The sequence below is a fragment of the Hippoglossus stenolepis genome, chromosome 5 (assembly GCF_022539355.2).
Source record: "Hippoglossus stenolepis isolate QCI-W04-F060 chromosome 5, HSTE1.2, whole genome shotgun sequence".
Taxonomy (NCBI): domain Eukaryota; kingdom Metazoa; phylum Chordata; class Actinopteri; order Pleuronectiformes; family Pleuronectidae; genus Hippoglossus; species Hippoglossus stenolepis.
In genome coordinates this window covers 26,744,495-26,763,752 of record NC_061487.1, presented here as the reverse complement: position 1 = coordinate 26,763,752, position 19,258 = coordinate 26,744,495, and the positions used below count along the sequence as shown (strand labels likewise).

General features: G+C 42.2%; 1 protein-coding gene across 12 annotated transcripts in view; it reads left to right on the top strand.

Annotated features, from left to right (window-relative positions):
- Positions 1 to 3,459: 3,459 nt before the first annotated feature.
- Positions 3,460 to 19,258, top strand: part of ppfibp2b (PPFIA binding protein 2b) — a 54,749-nt gene continuing 38,950 nt past the window's right edge. For 11 of the 12 annotated variants that reach the window (XM_035156870.2, XM_035156868.2, XM_047339895.1 and 8 more), the window contains exons 1-2: positions 3,460 to 3,649; positions 17,614 to 17,722. In XM_035156870.2, the coding sequence (XP_035012761.2) occupies positions 17,641 to 17,722 (82 nt within the window). In that variant the 5' untranslated portion in view covers positions 3,460 to 3,649; positions 17,614 to 17,640. Of the gene's footprint in view, positions 3,650 to 12,311; positions 12,443 to 17,613; positions 17,723 to 19,258 lie in introns of those variants that run through there. The other variant, XM_047339889.1, reaches the window with a different exon arrangement.

The window sequence follows — 19,258 nt, the reverse complement described above, 5'->3', positions numbered from 1 at the left end:
TTCTCTCTTTCCTCATGTTTCCTGCCGGCCTCTTCACTCTCACTGTCAAATAAAGGGAATAATGCTAAAAAACAATCTTGGTATAAGTTTTGTGTGACGTTATGCTGGAACCTGTGGACCTTTAAGATTTCCTGGTAGATTTTATTGGGTCAGGAATTCACCTGCCTTGCCCTGCAGCATTAGATCAAAATGATAATGTGCGGTGATGATGGTAGAAATAATCATCTCCATACACGTCTGTTCGTTCAATTAGAAAATAGGTCACTGGCAGGAACACATTATCACCTCTAATGATGAATCAGGGCTGTGGGTGTTACCTCCACATTGTGATGTACTGATGATATCATTACATTCCTCTCATTCCTACAATAGGATGTGGTTGTTCAGTCTTTTAATCACATTAGTTGCACTATTGTTATGTCAGCTGTAACAATTAAACCAGTCATCCATTGGCGTGTGCTGTATTCATGTCCTCACAACTCTATTTAAAGCTTTGGCTGTGTCCTTGTCCTTTCACTTTCAATAAAACACATTATTTTTATTTTTCTAAAGAGCAAAAAACAGGCAGGTGTTGATGCTATTGACAGAAATGCAGTAGTTCCTCAGTGATAGGTGGCTGTGGCCTGACCTCAGGTTTAGTGGATGATATAAACAGATCACTACAGGGGCTGACCCAGTTGCAGTGGTTTCAACCTTTGGGCAGTAGGTGTCGCTGTCTAGTAACGTGCTTCTGTTATTTAATCGTAGAACCAGGTCAAACAGTTTTGATGCAACTTTCCCACCTTGCCAGCAGGCTTTATCCAGCACGGCTCCACGTGCAGAAACAACAGACACATTAATGTAAAGGAGACAGAGTTCAGCTGTAACAGATCATTTTCATCTTATCCAGATTTTACAAGGAAACCTGAATTTACAAATGTGTAATTAATGTGCATCTTACATACAAACCAAACCAACTAAATAAATACAGCATGTATACACTTATTTCTCTATAAACTTATAATACGTGATGTAATACAATTTTCCAACTGAACTGCTACCCTGGGAAAAGAGTTTTAAACGATACAAGCCACAAAAAATGTCTACATGAAATCGTTTGTCCCAAGTGTAATTCAAATATTAGATTATTGAGTAAAGGTTATTTATGTAAATTAATGGGTCTGTTGAACTGTAAGTAACTGTTTCTCCAGATTAACAGTTTCTTTAACAATTGTTTTTATTAGTAATTTATGTTTTATGTCTTCGGAGCCAAAAACAAGTTATCACATTGTGTACGATAAAGTTTAACCTAAACTAAATTAAACTAAACTAAATTAAACTAAACTAAACTAAACTAAACTAAACTAAACTAAACTAATCATCTTCAGTCTAAAACTTAAATTACACTGATAGATATTTATTCTTTCTGCTATTTGTAATGCCGTCATGTTTCCTCTGTGTTTCCTGTCACTGTAAAACTCATATTCAAAGACGCATTATAATACTTTTCTCCACTTAGTCACAGTGGGGAACTACTGAGAGTGAGTGAGAGACAGTAAAGTTACGATGCACAGCTGGATTCCACACAATGTGCAGATGTGTTGTTGTTTCTGTGTTCTCATTAAAATGACATTGTGATAAGTAAGAAAACACTTAAATCATCATTATCTCACTCGTGTTTTTTCACTCATAGATGAACCATTCTCTCTGTTTCACCTGATCTTACACGGCCGATTGCAAAATAAGTTTGCTACGTGAAAATTAAAGTAGCAACGTAGACATTTTTCATGTTCACATCATGACAAATGCATCACACAGCAATTAGTGCCAATTTAAAGACCACATTTCTTTTGTTGAAGGCATTTTCCATTCGATCATTTGACAACAAACGTTTCCTTGCAGTTAAGTTGAAGATGCGTAGAGAGATATCACAAAGACAAACCAGCTCATCTGGAAGTGTCTGGTCTGACTTCATATTTGTCTTCCCTCTGCCCTGCAGCTCATGTTATACAACGTTTAGTTTGGAGGAGCCACTGACCCCAGTTCAGCCGCTGACGCTCCTCTTTTATCCAAATGATTTGAATGAATTCTTGGTTTCAAGTAAACAAAGGCAACATGAAGAAAATTGTCTGGGTCCATAAATCAAAATGTGTATAATGACAATTGAAATACATATAAATGCACTTTTTGATTGTTGTGTAAAGGTTAATATAGAGTTCAGAAGTAAACAAACCAGTTACACCAGAAATGAACACAAGGCCTAAACTCAATGGCGCTGTTAATTGCAGAGTTTAATTTGTGCCACTAGATGTCAGTGTATATTAAAACAACACAGAATGCAAAATTTAAATATCAGAACATTTTTATTTCTAGGTTGTTGAATGTTTTTTAAGTTTATATATCATTGAATATTTACGTTATGTTTTGATATTACATTTTTATACATTTTCTGCATCATTGTTTGTGCTGCTTTGTAAAAATGTGTTAATCCTAACCCCAAATCTTTTAAAATTTTCCTTAAGTGTGGTATTTTAAACCAAAATGTAAAACCTCTGTAATATACTCAAGAAAAAACTTGAGTATAAGAGTATTATCACCACAATACTCCTGTGGACAGAGGAACATACAGTTACTTTATTAAAGGATCAGTTTCACTACTTCTGAGGTGAAGTATCTATATGAGGAGGTTATAAATTAAATCAGAAAAAGATAATTACTTTAGTTTTATGTCTCTGAATCAAAATTATAGAACTAATGGGTCGATAGAGAGATAGACAGATAGACAGAGATAGAGAGATAGAGAGACAGAGAGATAGACAGATAGACAGAGAGATAGCAGATAGACAGATAGATAGACAGATAGATAGATAGAAGATAGACAGAGAGATAGATAGATAGATAGAAAGATAGATAGATAGACAGAGAGATAGATAGATAGAGAGATAGATAGATAGATAGATAGATAGATAGATAGATAGATAGATAGACAGAGATAGATAGATAGATAGAGAGATAGATAGATAGAAATAGATAGATAGATAGAGAGATAGATAGATAGATAGATAGATAGATAGATAGATAGATAGATAGATAGATAGATAGATAGATAGATAGATAGATAGAGAGATAGATAGATAGAGAGATAGATAGATAGATAGATAGATAGTCTATTGTGCATATAACAGTGTTTCTATGAAGTTATGGGGTTTCCTGTTGCTTTCAGGTGTTTGTGAAATTAAAGTTTACAAAAGAGTTTGTCATGATGTCATCTAATACAGTGTATTACATATTATATTATAATCTATAATCTTGATGTGTGATCTAACATCACACAGGGTCTTTATGATTATTATGGTCTGTATAACTGAGCGGTGAGGGAGCCGAGTGGACAGGTTTACAGGTTTACGGGTGCTCCTGAACGCACCGCTGCTGTCACATGCTGATGTTTGAGTTGAAGCAGCTCGAGCTTCAGTTGAGCCGGAAACACACGGAGGGACCACTGCACTGTGTGTGTGTGAGGGAGTGTGTACCCGTGTGTGTGAGTGTGTGTGGGACTCTCAGACTGTGTGTGAGGAGCGTGTGCGCGTGCTGAGGTGTCTCGCGCCAACAGAATTAAGGGATTTGGACTCGGATCGAGTTCATGAGGAGTTGAATGTGAGAACAACCTGAGGTGAGTAGAACAAGAAGCTGAAGACTGTGATGACTGTGATCTTGGATGACTGTGATCTGTGGTGATCTCTGATCTGTGATCTCTGGTGATCTCTGGTGATCTGTGGTGATCTGGGATGATCTGTGATGATCTGTGATCTCTGGTGATCTCTGATCTGTGATGATCTGTGATGATCTGGGATCTGTGGTCTCTGGTGATCTGTGATGATCTGTGATCTGTGATGATCTGTGATCTTGGATGACTGTGATCTGTGATGATCTGTGATCTTGGATGACTGTGATCTGTGGTGATCTCTGATCTGTGATCTCTGGTGATCTTATATCTGTGGTGATCTGTGATGATCTTTGTCTCTCACACACTTTAAACCACTGCTGCAACATGTCTCTTTATTTATTTGAGAGTTTAATGTAAAATAGTAAAGTTTTCATATCAGAGAATGAGGGAAAATCTAATTCAAACTAGAGACAAACAATCGACAAGTCCCCGAAGCTTTTCAGAGTTTCAGTGGCTGTGTATGAATCATTTCTAGGTTTTGATATGATAGAGTTAAATAAAAAGTACAGAAAGTCAAAAATATAAAATACAGAAATACATAATTAACAGTAAAACACAATAATACAACCATAACCCAGAGATAATTAAAAAAAGTGCAATATAAAGACAGTCTAATAAAAATGTAAGAATATGTAAATATATATATACAAGACAAGTAGTGTGATAATACAGTACAAAGTATAAATGTTTGATAATAATAAATTGAAGGCAAACAATAGGAAACAATTATAATAATAATAATAATGCTAAATAGGTAGCTTTACAGTGCTTATGCTATTAGATTATCATTACTGTAACAGCTGTGAGGTATTTATGGGATTAGAGGAGTAATTATTATGCAATTAAAATGTGCAGGATAGATGGTTTTTCTTCCACATGACAGCACATGTGGCCCGAGTACAGGCAACATGCTCCGGGACAGAAAACATGGTACTTTCATCGTGACACTGGTGCTTCCCTGCACGCCCCGTCATGTGCTGTCAGCTCGGAGCCACTGAATGATGTCTACTTGCACTGACACATGCTGTGTAATTGCAAATCATCAGCTTCTGACGGAGCGAGTAAAGGAGGGAGAGATGCAGAGGGTGGTGGTGGGGGGGGGTGCTGAGCTGCTAATGGATGAATATCAAGGCTGATGTGTGGCTCCCCTCTGCTGAAGCATCTGCTGCATCCAGCACCGAAGTTATAGCCCACACGTGCACACGCGTCGCGCACGGCAACATCACACACAGGCGGCCTGAGAGGAGTTGAAGGAGCCTCCTGCCCCTGGATGCTGTCGGCCGCTGCCTCTCTTCTCTCGCACATCTCATTTAAAAGGGACAGAGTTGAAAGGCATCACTGCCGCTGATGACGGTGAATTGATTAAAGCTGCTTTGGTCGGAGAAGAGAGGGGGACGAAGACAGGAGCCGAAGTGATGCATCTGCAACAAACTTGTGATTGTAACATCCTGAAAACTGCTCTGACAGTGTTGTTAGTCCGCTGGTTCTGTGCACACTCTGCACACATGCATGCACCCTGCACACACACACACACAAACACACACACCCACACACTCTCTCTGGCTCAGCAGAGGATGGCACTCATCCCTGTGATCAAAGCCCCTCGTGTAATACCGAGAGCGGTGCTTTTTTTTCTGCAGTCACATACAGTACCGCTGCTAATCACGCCACTACTGTAGCTCCCTCCCTGGAGGTAATCCACTGATCCCTGATGGCGAGGAGGAGCGACGCAGAAATGGAGACGAATAAGAGAAGGAGAGATGCAGGGGGGGAGATAAAGTCAAGAGGCTGCAAAAGAGGGATGAGATAGAAGGAGAAGGGCAGAAACCAGGAAGACAAAGTCAGGCTGTTAATCTGCGAGGGAGAATCCTCTCCTTCACCAGGGAGTGGAGGAAAAGATAGGGGGATAGAAAGAGAGAAAATAGCATAAAAATGCCTGGAGTTTATTCGAGGTTATCTTTGGTTCGCTGTGAGGCGAAGGAGAAGGAAATGAGAAGGAGGTAGCAGAAAAGGACATAGTCATATTCCTGTCGGAGAGAAAACGGCAAAGAAAGAAAGAGATTAAAAGCTTCTTCTGAATTCTGGAAAAGAGAGAGAGAGAGAGAAAGAGAGAGGATGTGAAGGGATGGATTAGGCTTTTTTCACTTGTAGTTTTTCCACACATTTATTTGACAGTTCAGTGTGAAGTTAAAGGTTTAATGTGATGAAGTTAAGCACTGTGTCGGTGGAAATGCTGAATAATGCGTTGTGGAACTTAAAGGAGACACATTCTGCTCATATTCAGGTTTTATTACAGACTGTCCGGCGCTGCAGCTCCTCTTTTCAGCCTCTGTCTGAAAAGCCGTTTTCAGACATGATCTCCAGGGGGTTTCCAGAGAATCGGTTCCTCACCACAAACTCTCTTGAGTTGGTGTCTTCTACGTGTGTGTGGCTCCGCTTTGTCATCCTGAGATATTTGTTTTACGTCATCGACACAACCACTTGCTCTCATCTCCTCTCTGCTTGTATCAGGAGCTAAACTTAAATAATAATTTAGTTAAACAGTTGATTGGTGTGAATGCTGATTCAGCAGATTCACATGATTCTTCTCCTCTGTGAAGAAATCCTTCAAACACTGAAATGTAAAGAAATGAGAAAATAAAAGTTCTAATTTAAATATCTCAGATTCTTCTGGAATCATTTACTGTCAGATTTGTAAATATTATACATATATACATTAAATGAACAAATGATTAAGTTTGGTTTCATCCTTTAATTCATCCTCCATCGTGTTAATTAATTAATTAAATAATTAATTAAAGTAATTAAAAGCCAACCAAAGAAAGTTGTTTTGTTCTGTATCGTGATACAAGAATGTGAAGGTTTGTATTGTGGTTTCAGTTTCGGTTTCAAAATATCGAAAATATATTTGTTCTCACATTAAACATTTTGCCGCGTTGATCTAATATCCAAGATACTTTATGTAAGTTTGTAAAGAAGATGCACAGAAGACACGTGCATCCACACACGACTTGTCAGGAAGCATCTCAAACAAAGCAGCGGAGGAACAGAGGAGAGCGGAGGTAAAGAGAAGCGGGGGGGGAGAAGGAAGGAGAGGGCAGCGGGGTGGAAAGCAGGAACGGACAGTTTGAGAAAAGAGGGAAGAAGAAGAAGAGAAGAGGGCTGGATGTTATAACTGAGTTAGAAAGAGGTGAGAAGAAACGAGGTCAGAGGACAGAGGATGTCAAATATACACGTTTTCTAGTATCAGCTTTTACTTTTTTAAAGTATTAGTTGTCTTAAAAGCAGAAGTCCTCTCGGTCGTGGAACGTCGGGACAAGAGCCGGACTGATTTATCGGTCGACTGCTAAGATTCGGCCGATATCAGCCTTTTGCAAACACATCTGTATCAGCGTCTATGTTTGCAGATGTGAATAAATGCAGAAAAAATATCAATTTATGTTAAATTTCTTAACTCAAGTTCCAAATATTTGTTTGCATTTGTCTTTTCTTTGGATTTATAGTTATTTCTAATCAAGTTTAGGGTCAAACTGTAAAATATCAAACATCAGTTCACATCTGCAAACCTTTATCTTAAAGTATCAACAACGCAGAAAAGATGTTCATGTTTAGTTTCTTAATTCAAGTTCCAAATATTTGGACTTTTAACTTTTTATTTATAGTTATTTATTAGTTTATGGTTGAACTGTAAAATATCAAACCACAGTTACATCTTTAAACACGCAGATTGCAGCTGTATATATTTGTATCATTGAATAATTCAAGTTATATGAACATCTGTCCAGATCATAGTCATAAAACTGATCTGATCATGTTGAGTCTAACTTCAGAGGAGCAGCATCACAGCATCACTACCAGGACGGTAGTTTTGTGACTGTGCACGTTTACCTGCGCTCCTTTTAAAAAGACCGTCACACATCCAGCCTCTGCTTGTGTGACGGTAACATCATCCTGTAACGTGACCTGTTGCTGGTTGTGACTCTTGTGCTGCGTAACCCAAGTCTCCTGCAGCCTCGGTGCTGAAGAGCAGCTCTTCACTGCTCTGGTCCTCGTGACGTCACGGATGTTAGTCTGCGGGGGGGGGAAAGTCATTCCTCTTACAATTTGGACGGAGGCTCATAAATCTTGGAGCTGAATCAGCTGGTGGAGCACAAACAATTCACGGTCTCAGTTGGTTTGCTCCGCTCGGGCTCCAGCAGGAGGTCGTACGGGCTGTTGTCGTTTCCTCTGCAGAAGCATCTCAAGGATTCGCTCGTGTTGTCGTAAACTCGACGACAAAGAGTTGTCTTTATATGAGAAAAGCTGTTCTGTAAGAAAGCCGCCTCTGTTTGGTCTTAAAGGAGCATTCCAACAATTTTACACAGAAAGGTCAGCTGAGGAGTTTCACTCGTACGACAGTAAAAATAAATGAATGATGTCCTGTGTCCTGAGAAAACTCTGTTTGGGTTTGGAGACGACAAATCTTCAGTTTGACACTGAGGCTGGATTTGGAAAAGACCTTAACAAAGCAGGAGGGTCAAAGGAGATGATGCTGTTTGATGCACGATGGGAAAATGTTTATGATACAGTTTGTTTAGTTCTATATTAGCGTCGCTCCGCCTCTGCGGCTTTGACACTTCTTTTTATGCCTGTTTGTCATGGTGGAGATTCATCCGTCACATTCTCCTGAACACAACATCTGAGGAAAGCTTCAACGTTGTCTCTTTAAATTTCGCCCCAAATGTTCTGTTGTACTTTAAGATAAACTTTTTTTGATTTGTATGGTCAAAGGTCAAAGGTCAAAAGTCACCTTAAGGGAAATTAATATGGATTAATCGCTGGGAAGTCATAACAAATATAAAAAACCTCCTGCAGTGTTGTGCATGTGTGAAAGACAAACTCTGGGTTAACTCTCCAGATTTTACCCACAGGTCATGTCTGAACACGGCTTGTGGCGTCTCCCTGTCTGTGTGGACGGTTAATATCACCGCACTCGTTTCTCGTGTTATTATGATGCTTGGATGAAAAAGTTTCGGTTCATTGTGAAACTGTGGTGGGACAGAGAACAACATGGCGGCCACTGCTTTGATATGGTGAGATAGGGAGCGTTAGTCTTGGCGGCAAATGTGGCTGTATCTCCCATGATGCTTTGCGGTGTTGTCTCATCAGCGTCAACACCAGTCCTCTCTCTAATTGTCCTCTTCATTACTCACTGTACCTCCCATGGGGTTTTTTTTTCCCGTTCCCAGTCAAGTGCTGATTGGTTCTCGTCAGCCGTCACATCAGGTTGTGTTGGTCTGGGATGTGTATTAAGTGGTGTCGACATGTTGTTTTTCACGGCGCTGACTCGCTGACACTGGTCTCTGAGGTTTCTGCTGGTTTCGCTGCCCGAGGCTGAGTCGGGGCCTCAGAATGAGATGGGAAAATGAAATCTGCTCTGAGATCAGTGTTTATCTGCTTCCTGTTCCGGGTGTTTCTGTTCTCTTTTCACGGGTCAGAGGGAAGAAACGAATCCATTTGAAAAAATAGATTTTTAGTTTGTGTTGCACATGAAACAAACTTTCCTCGCCAGCGGTAGAGAGACTGATATTGATCAGAGAATTATAAGTCAGAAAATAACATTGTGCATGTTCAAAAAGTTGTTTCCCTGGTATCTCTGCATCCTGTAGGACTATAGACACAAGCTCTCATAGATGGATAAAATATTTATGATCATACTGTACAAATTATTTCATCATGATGTCATTATGAAGTCAGATAATGTTGTAATTTTTTGCAATCAGTAATATTAGATACGTGATCTCCTGCTTATTTAGATTAACCACTGGTTCGGCGTTGTATAATTAACGTGGTGATTATTTACAACTTTATAACAGTATAAAAAAGTTAGCGTTGCCTGACTGTGGAATATATGTCACATCAGGGTAAACATCTCCTCTCTGATGCTTGTCATTAATACATAAAGTATATTTTTTAATATGTGACTCGTGACGGGACAAAAGCTCGACAGGAGCTAATCATATCTGTGTTTCCCTGGATCCACCCGTGTGGGAAAAGTAAAATCCCTACTTTACTAATGTGGATTCAACCCATATAATTAGTTTTAATAAATAACAACATGACTTTACAGCTTTATGTGAAGCATCACGCGTCGTCCTTGTTGAACGAGGTTGTTTAGTGTCAGGTCCCATGAATTATGTGTGAAGACGTTGTAGCCAGATATTAATTCACTCTTAACAAATGCTGTCATTGTCAAACACGCAGTTTAAAACATCAGGAGGAAGAGGAACAGGTCAAAACTTGAAAACCTGAGACGTTGGGAACCTGTTTATATGTGAGACTGTTACTGGGGCTCTGCATCTGTGTGTGAACGTGTGTGTCGAGGCCACGCAACGTTGGCTTGTCAAAGAGATTTCACCATGGTCATCGCATGCCTGTGTAAACAGACACACACAGACACACACAGACACACAAAAACACACACAGACACACACACTGCCATGTAACTAACGATCATTTCTTCGTGTGCTGAGGTGGAAAAGCTAAATATAGTCGTGGAAATGTTTGTCTACAAATCAATGCGTTCAGTTTCCACTTGTGTTTTAAGAAATAAAATAAGTTTCCAGTTGATTTTAAAACGTGAGGTTTCTTTACCTTCAGACGCTCGCTGACCTGTCGACCTGTTGCTGTTTGCTTTAGCGTGAACTGATGACGTCCTGTGAGAACACTTCAGGTCGAACTGGATTTTAACTGTAAGAGCTGATATTTAAGCTGCTGTTCAATATCAAGATTCTTTACCAATAAGGTTTATTGCATTAAAGTTTGGTCCACGTCCCATCTGCTAACACGGAGGAGGCAGAGTTTATGAATCTATCTGTTGCAGAGAGAGAGAGAGAGAGAGAGAGAGAGAGAGAGAGAGAGAGAGAGAGAGATTCTGGCCGAGCTAAAGGACGGAGCATTAAACGTTCTTCATCTTAAATGTCAGTGGTCCCGTCGCATTGATGTCAATTGATGAAGAATCTGGTGTTTCTTGTTGGTTTGGCTCCACAAATACACACACACACACACACACACACACACACACACACACAACTATTTCTGCTGCACTGACTTCGTTCGAACACTTAACTTTAACCAAAACCAACTCAACTCATAACAACAATCATAACCACAATCATAACCGAACCTTAATTCACATCCTAACACTAAAACCAGGTAGCAGGAATGTGCACACACACACACACACACACACACACACACACACACACACACACACACACACACACACACACACACACACACACACACACACACACACACACACAGACAGACACACAGTTGTATTTACCCTGTGTGACAGGAGGCCTTGGGGGCTCAGGTCTGGCCTCTAGCCGGTGACACTAATCCAAACAGGCTAAGTGAAATGAGGAAGAACAGCAAACGCACACACACACCTTTCTGTGTGTGTGTGTGTGTGTGTGTGTGTGTGTGTGTGTGTGTGTGTGTGTGTGTGTGTGTGTGTGTGTGTGTGTGTGTGTGTGTGTGTGTGTGTGTGTGTGTGTCTTCCTCTTGTACTTTAGTTAATGTTTAAGCCTTTCTCCTCAACCGTGCACCCTCACATCATTTCCTGCCCTCACAGGATAATCGACCCGTGTCAAAGATTCAGTGATGCTGGAATTTTAACAGCAGAGTTTTTTCTTCCCACTGTGTAAAACATCGACAGTTTTCTGCTCGACAGGTCGACTCGTTTAATGTTTAACATGTTTCCACCCCCGACTCTGCTCCTGTGAAAGTACTTGTGTGTCGTGACCTCTCGTCAGACAGAGACTTGTTTCGCTGCAGCTCGACTCTCTTACGTAACCGAACATACCTTCTTGGAGGAGATGGATTTGCATGTGTAATAAATGCACATATCTTGAACGTCTTGTTCCGTTTACACGAGAACACGTTTGAATAATGTTCTCAACCTTCTGCTCATGTCGTGCAAGTTGGGAAACAAACTGCAGCTCATGTTTAAACTTCTCTTTCTCGTAGGTTTCAGCTGTTACTGGTGCGTTGTCGTCTCTGAACCCAGGAGAAAAAAACAACCAAACCAAAGACTGTCAACGAATTAAATGACATCAGACATTTTACATCCGATGTTTGGATTGTAAAGGAAAAGAAAAAGACAGTTTACTGCACAAAGTACGAGTCCTCTTCTCGTCTGCTCCGAATATTCGCAGCTTGTGTATATTCGTATTAGCGCCGCTCTTCATTTGAGAACATAAACTTCTGTCTGTGCTGAATTAGTCATGTCAGACGTCGTGTTTATTCTCTGGAGCTTCACAGACTGAGCGGCTGGTGAAATGAAGGTGAAATGAGTCCAGTTGTGTGTCTGTGTGTGTGTGTCTCCTTCTGATTACAGTAAGTCAGAGGCTGAGTGTCGTGGATCGATCCTCTCACTGTCGGCTCCTATCTGCTCGGGCTGTTTGCCTTTTGTTGGACGAGCTCGGGGGGGAAATCCACCACTTGACGTTTTATCTCTTCTTCCCTCTGCTTCTGTTTTCCACCACATTCTCGCAGAGCGTTGAACTGCATCACGTACGGTTCATCATGTGTTTCAGTCCTGTCGTTCAAACGTCCACACGCTTCCATCTTTCCCTGGTTTGTTAACTGTTAGTGACCCAGGGCGAGTTGTTCTACTGATGATCCCCACAGTCAAACTGCTCTGACTGACACTGGAGTCGTGTTGTAGTGCTGGACTCTCCCTTCAGGTTTCAGGTAAAGTGTGTGTGTGTGTGTGTCTGTGTGTAGTCAAAATATGTGTTGATTCATCGACGGGGTATCGACTCTATCGATCATTAACTCACTGCAGGATCAAATTAAAAGCATTAGAGTTTTGTAATTATAATTAAAACCTTTCCTGATGTAATTATTGTATTATTATGTTATGTTGTACCACATAAATAAGCTGTGGATCATATCTCTCATGATATCGGTTGTAAAAGTTAATGTATTACTACATTACACACTACAACCAAATGATCCTACATTATTTTTCCATCTGTGATTCCCTCATGTCGTCACTTTTATGACATCATATGATTAATTTTGTGATAAATACAAGCTTCTGCTGTATTCTCACGTGGGAGCACTCAGACCTTTCACCAGGGGGCTGCAGGAAAAGTTCAGGAAAATGTCCGGGGAGCGACTGACTCGGACGTTTGCGTTCACGTATACAGCTCCTCCTGAAAGTTTCCAGGGAAGATACCGACGTCAGTGCAGGTGGAAAGTGACCGTCATCCCTGTCCGCGCTGTGTGTTGACACACCGGAGTTTACCCAACATTCGCCGTGCGTGTTCGTTCCGGCTCAGACACACTTGAACATTCTGTCCACGTGATAATAACTAACTGTGAGACCTCAGAAGAGAGGGAAGATGTGAAGTGATGTTCGACTGCTCACGTTGCTGTTTGTTCCCCCCCATGATGATCATTGACTGGAAGCCATGTGTCGTTTTGTGTTACGGTTCATTAACCTGACTCCGAGGGCAAAATAGATTACAGCAGAAAGCAGAGCAGGAGTCGACTGGACTGAACTCAGAGAAGAACGCAGAAGTCCACGAGAGAGAGAGGAGGAATAAAAAAAACAGCCATGTTTCCTTGAGAGTCGGAGCAGAATTGAATCAAATGCACTTGAGCAGGTCTAAATAGGACAATGAAGAGCAGAGCAGTTCAGCAGCACTGTGCAGCGCTGGGAGTCACATTAAACCATATATTCCTGCACTAGCAGCTACGCATCAGCCACGGTTCACAGATCCCACACGACCCACAGTCAGAGAAGAGATAACCACCGCTGGAGCCCACAGACAAAACACTTTTTATAGCTGTTCTCTCGTTACTGCGAATGTGTGTGTGAGCCGGAGGAGAGGGAAGCTCACCCATGGAGCCGTAATCTTATTTTAAATAGAAAAAAAACAACGTCATGCTTCTTAATGTCACGACAAAGCAGAAACTGCAGTGGGTCCATGAGCGGTTACACTGGAAGTGGAATGGTTTAATAAATGCTGTCGTGACTGTGGATACTAGTTTCATGCAACTTGTGCGTGTTAAAGCTCAAAATGGTGGAAGCTTTAGTCCAAAGTATTTTCTGAATCGAGACCGTGCGTGTACTCACTGCCAGGGACGTGCATAGACATTTTGGGGGGCAGGGGCAAAACCCCCCTTCGATGTCTGTGTGTGCACGTGCCAGCTCACTGCGCTATCACAGGAGTTATCCTCAATTCTCCTGCTGCCACAATCGGCCGCTTCATCCGCCGAAACAACTGCATGACCCTGCACGGTCACACTGATGAATGTGGTTTAGTGTTTCCTCTGCCAGTAACTCCAAATATTCACCAACATTTAGCTGCAAATAATTGTTTCCTTTCTCAAAGCTTTGTTTTCTGTGCTGGACCAGCAAGGACATCTTCTTAGTGTGTAACGATCATAGTGATGAAACCACAGGAAATAAAATCTACCATTTTCTGTGGTTTCCTTTCGCTCTAATGCGTCTTTTAGTGTCGTCCGTGACGCTTGGTCTCACAGACGATAGCTTTACTGATTCTTACTGCTCCCATCATCATTATTTACCTGTTTGATAATCAGAATAAGTCAGCCACTAGTTGGTGAAGTGGAGCATTTCGAGCCGTGTCATTTTTCATAATTTCAGCAGGAGGTGGTGGAGACCAAAATCTGAAGTACAAGGATTGTGATAGTCATGTAGCATGTTTAAAAGTATTGATTTAGCAACGGTATCTGAGAAAACTTAAATGATACCTAAACAAAAACAATAAGTCTTAAAAAGTCTGCACAGCTGCAAGATGGATTCTCTTTGTTCCCTCTTCTGTCCACAGGGGGACATTATTCACTGGTGCTTCAGTTTTTAATAAATTTAGCAAGGTCACACCTTTACAATTGTTTTGGTTCATGATGCTGGCTGCTTTGAGTATTGAACCTATAACCTTCAGGCCCAAACTCTGTTTTTGTGTCTAAAAGTTGGAGCCGTGTTTATTTTCTCTGACGGATCTGAAGTTATTGTTCTGAAAGCTGTCAGCTTGTCACCCGCCCAGAGAAGAGTGTGGATTTCTGAAACTAAATGTGCTTCGGCTGCAGAGCTCTGGATTTCAGGCTCTTTTCTTTGGCAGATTATCCCCCTCAAATAGGTGTTTGTGTAGGGCGTGCGTGTTCGGTGTGTGCGCGTGGAACCCTGTGCAGAAAGGTGCTGATCCACCGGGCTTTGTTGTCAGCGAAGGGCTTTGTCGAACAGGAAATGTGTCATCGAGTAATCACAGGATGACAGACCCAAAGAGCTGGTTTCAGACCGAAACACATTTTTTAAATTCTTGCAGTCGCAGATCTCGTTGCATTTGAATTGCTCAACCTGCAGCTCTGCGTTAAAGTCAATGACCCAGATACAGGAAGTCATTCATCCTGATTGTCTGATATGATCCAGAGCAACATCACCCACGTGACGACAGGAACACCGGACCTTTACTTTGATGGTTGCACTAATTAATGGTTAAACTTAATTAATGGTGTCATTGTGGTTAAGTTTTGGCACAAAAGAGAAAATATCATAGATTGTGTTGATATTGGCTCCCAAAGGTGAAGCCATAACATCTTTATCGCCCCCTGGTGGCTGGCTGGCATCCATAGTGGACGGGACTAAGATGGACAAAGTTGGTCGTTCTTATCACGTATGTTCAAGTCTTCATGTTTCTGATGAGTTTGGTTTTATATAGTTATTTAATAGTCTTAGTAGCACATTCTATAATAATAATCACAATAAACATGGCAATAAAAACAAATGAGGAATAAAAAGGTGAGCGGATGTTCGGGACGTCTTCAATTCAATCGAAGTTTAATTGAGTAAGTGTTTGATTGTCTTCACGGTGGTGAAGACAAGTTGTCTCCCTCAGAGACAATGAGCAGTCAGCACTGAGGCAGCGTAGGAAGCAGGTCACACGTCCTCATGTCTGACAAACTAGTTTTTCAGGACCGGAGTAAAAAGGTGTGTCGGCGTAGACGTGAAAGAGAAATAAAGGAACACGGACAAAGTGTTTTAACATCAGGAGACGATCCCACGAACTGTGGGTGTCACAAACTAATCCTACACAGGAATGAACTGAAAGTGTTTAGTGTAGTGTTTTTTTCACTCAGTGTTAAATTGTGTAACTGAACTAAAATATCACGTGGCTAAAGAAAACCTTATCAGTTTCATCATGAGACATTTCTGTTCCAACGACTAATCCAAGATCACAAGGAGACGCACACACACACACACAACACACACACACACACACACACACACACACACACACACACACACACACACGGATATGAGAAACAGTGAACAGGATTGTTGTGTTGTTACAGTTCCACAATCTCTATATCAGCACCTACAGTGCAGAACACAGAGTCAAATAAAACCCACTATTTCCTTACTTTCACACACACATACCACAAGCACACACACACACACACACACACACACACACACACACACACACACACACACAAAGGCATTGTTCTGTGGAGGTCGGCCGTCACTGTGCCGTTCTGTTGAACACAGTCTCTGTCATGTGTCTGAATGGTGCTTTCATCCTTCGTTTGAACAGGAATAATACAGAGCCATTTATGATTAATAACAAACACACACACACACATACACACACACACACACACACACATGCATGTGGGACAGACACACACGTTGTAAAGTGGGAGAATCATGTTGTAACACCAGCATGTTTCTGTAATTCCCCTGACTGTGTGTTGTGCAGATTGTCGGTGTCGGTGTCGTCATGGCTGTGAAAGTTGTTGTTAATGTAGATGAGCATTAGGCTGCTCTGTGGGGGGGTTATGTGTGTGTGTGTGGGGGTCTTCTCTCAGGCGTCAGTCGATGACATTCCCGCCCCTTCGCTGCGATTTCTGCACATTGACGTCCGTTTGTCTGTAAGTCGGCGTGGCAGCCTGACGGAGGGATGAGAGCCTTGAAGGAGAGATGACAGAGGAAGGGATGAGGGCCGGGCAGAGAGGGGCTGACAGCAGGGAGGTCGGGGCAGGAAGCGAGGATGGCAGGAGACGGAGGGGCAGCCAGGGGCGGAGATGATGGATGGAGAGTCAGGCCTGCTTTGAGGAAATACAGAAAGTGTGTGGGTGTTTTCCGAGTCATTATGTGAATGTGTAACTGCCCCAGGCTGCGTGTTCACTTCATGCTTGTTTGCAGCGGTGGTGCATGTACGTGTTACATCCATGTTTATGAAAAACACTGTGGCATAAAGTATCTGTGAGAAAATCCTCACTGCAGAAAAACCTTAATCTGTTGCAAAGACCAGAGCAAAATAAATTAAACTCTTCACTTATTTGCACCGATAACATCTGTAGAACTCATGCATACTTTTAAATAATCAACAATCACTCTTCCCCTTTTGAATCCCACTGCTTCCATGGAAAAATATCTAGGTTAGCGTCTCCCGAGATGAACTCTAACGGAGGTTTCAAACTTAAAACTTTCAAACTACCAGCGACATGAACAAGTCGGGTCTTTATTCTCGAGGTTTATTCGTTCGTTTGTGTCTTTTGTTTCTGAGTATTAGATTTTCAAAGCCCAAAGGAAGTTACCAAGCAAATGAGAAACATTATCCTCATTTGATTAGAGTTGGAACATCCGCAGCCGCCGTGCAGGGGAGGAGCGGGCAAAGAGTGCACAGCAAGTTTAGTCCCCGAAGAATAAACTTGTTTGCAACACGAGCCAATCACATGCAGATGTTAATATAATTTTTTTATTGTTTTCAAACTAAAATGTAAATAAAGATACGTCTCCACTTCCTCCCAATCCAGAAATCAAGCCCAAAGATATCCCTGATACGAATGATGCCATCTTTATATTTCATCTTGTTCCCTTTCTGCAGGATAACACAACACAAACCCCAGATCTGATGCTTCCCGCCATCACCATGGAAACCGAGGCCAGTCACATGCTGGAGGCGGCGCTGGAGCAGATGGATGACATCATCGCAGGTAACCGCAGCCGGAGATTCTATTAGAGACGAAACGTTTATCACATTCCCCGCCCCAACCCCCCAATAAGCCAATCGTCTGATTGGTCGTGTTTACCACAGCGACCAACCCAACCTTTAACCCCCGTATTACAACTTTTCACATCCTGTCCAACAGGAGAGAACAGCGGAGGGTTCCCCGGTTCCACTGTTTCGTCCGAACCGTATTAAGTCGCTGCTGTTTGACTAGAACCTGCCGACCTCATCAGCAGCTCGTCACCGTGCTGTTCCGGCTCTCAGCGACCACAAATAGAAAGTGCATTAAAAATCCCATTTGCGATGGCATCAGCCAATCGCTAACAAGCAAATTAGAGCCACTTATCAACAGAGTTCAGATACGTCGGTCATGTCGGGCTCCGTGATCAAGAGTCTGGTTATGTTGTGGGAGCAGCAGTGGAAGCACTCCGCTGGTTAATGACTGTTGTGGATGTAACTGCAGACTGAGCAGTGACTCTCTGCCCTGTTCCCCTCCCTTGGTCCCACCATGTGTGATATGAAGTGATAAGAAGTGTCCTTCGCTGGAAGTGTCCCCTTCAGACAGAGCCACAGGGGAGAGGGCAAGGAAATCTGCTCTGATGGCTGCAGCCGACCAACGTTATTACAGTGAGAAACAATATCAACTAAGGTTTTATGTTGTCGACCAACATTATAATAGTGACACGCGTGACAGCTGCAGCACAGACGGGACGGATTGATCTGTTGATCAATACACAGTCAGTCAGCGTCCCGGCACTTTTGGCACCGCATCAAAACGTGATGCTTTGAATGACTTTAATTTTAAATAAACACGATGGATGAGGAATTAAAAGAAGAAACTAAACTTAATCATTTGTTTGTTTAATGAAAGACTCAAATTTTAGGTTGTAAGTGTGAGTGGAATGTCCGTGATGAGCCGGTCCACGGTCCCACTGACGTGGAGCCTTCTCCTGGTTTCTGCCGGTTCTCGTTGACCTCTGCGACCTCACACGTCGTCCGTGTCACACGGTCCATGTGGCCGCCGACATCGTTGTTGTGCCACCAGCTCATTGATGCCAGGAAATGTGACACTCTGCTCCATATGTGTGTGTACAAGCTTCCATTAGGAGCAGACACTCTCCTCACTGCAGCAGGAGTCGTTCATGGCTTCATCCCAGTGGTGACGTGTGATGTTAGTGAAGATGGGAACGTTTGCAGATGAAAGATTTCCAAGCATTTATCGTTTCCATCTTTTTGCGTTGCCTTGGTCCGAAGCAGAGATTCCACAGACGCCATCAGTGATCAGATCTGGACTTTTGTTTCCTGCTGGAATCTCTTCCTGACTTGAGTCACAATCTGGAGCCGTGGCGCTGTGGAGAAGGACGTTGCTCAAAGTTCCTTGACGATCTTCGTCAGACGTGCAGACGTTGTCTCCTTCACGCTCTCCTCTGCACTGATGGAATGAGCGATTCCATCTGAAGCATCTCCAAACAAAACTCTGAGCGCAGCAGGCTGTAGTCGGAGACTTCACCCACAAGGCTCC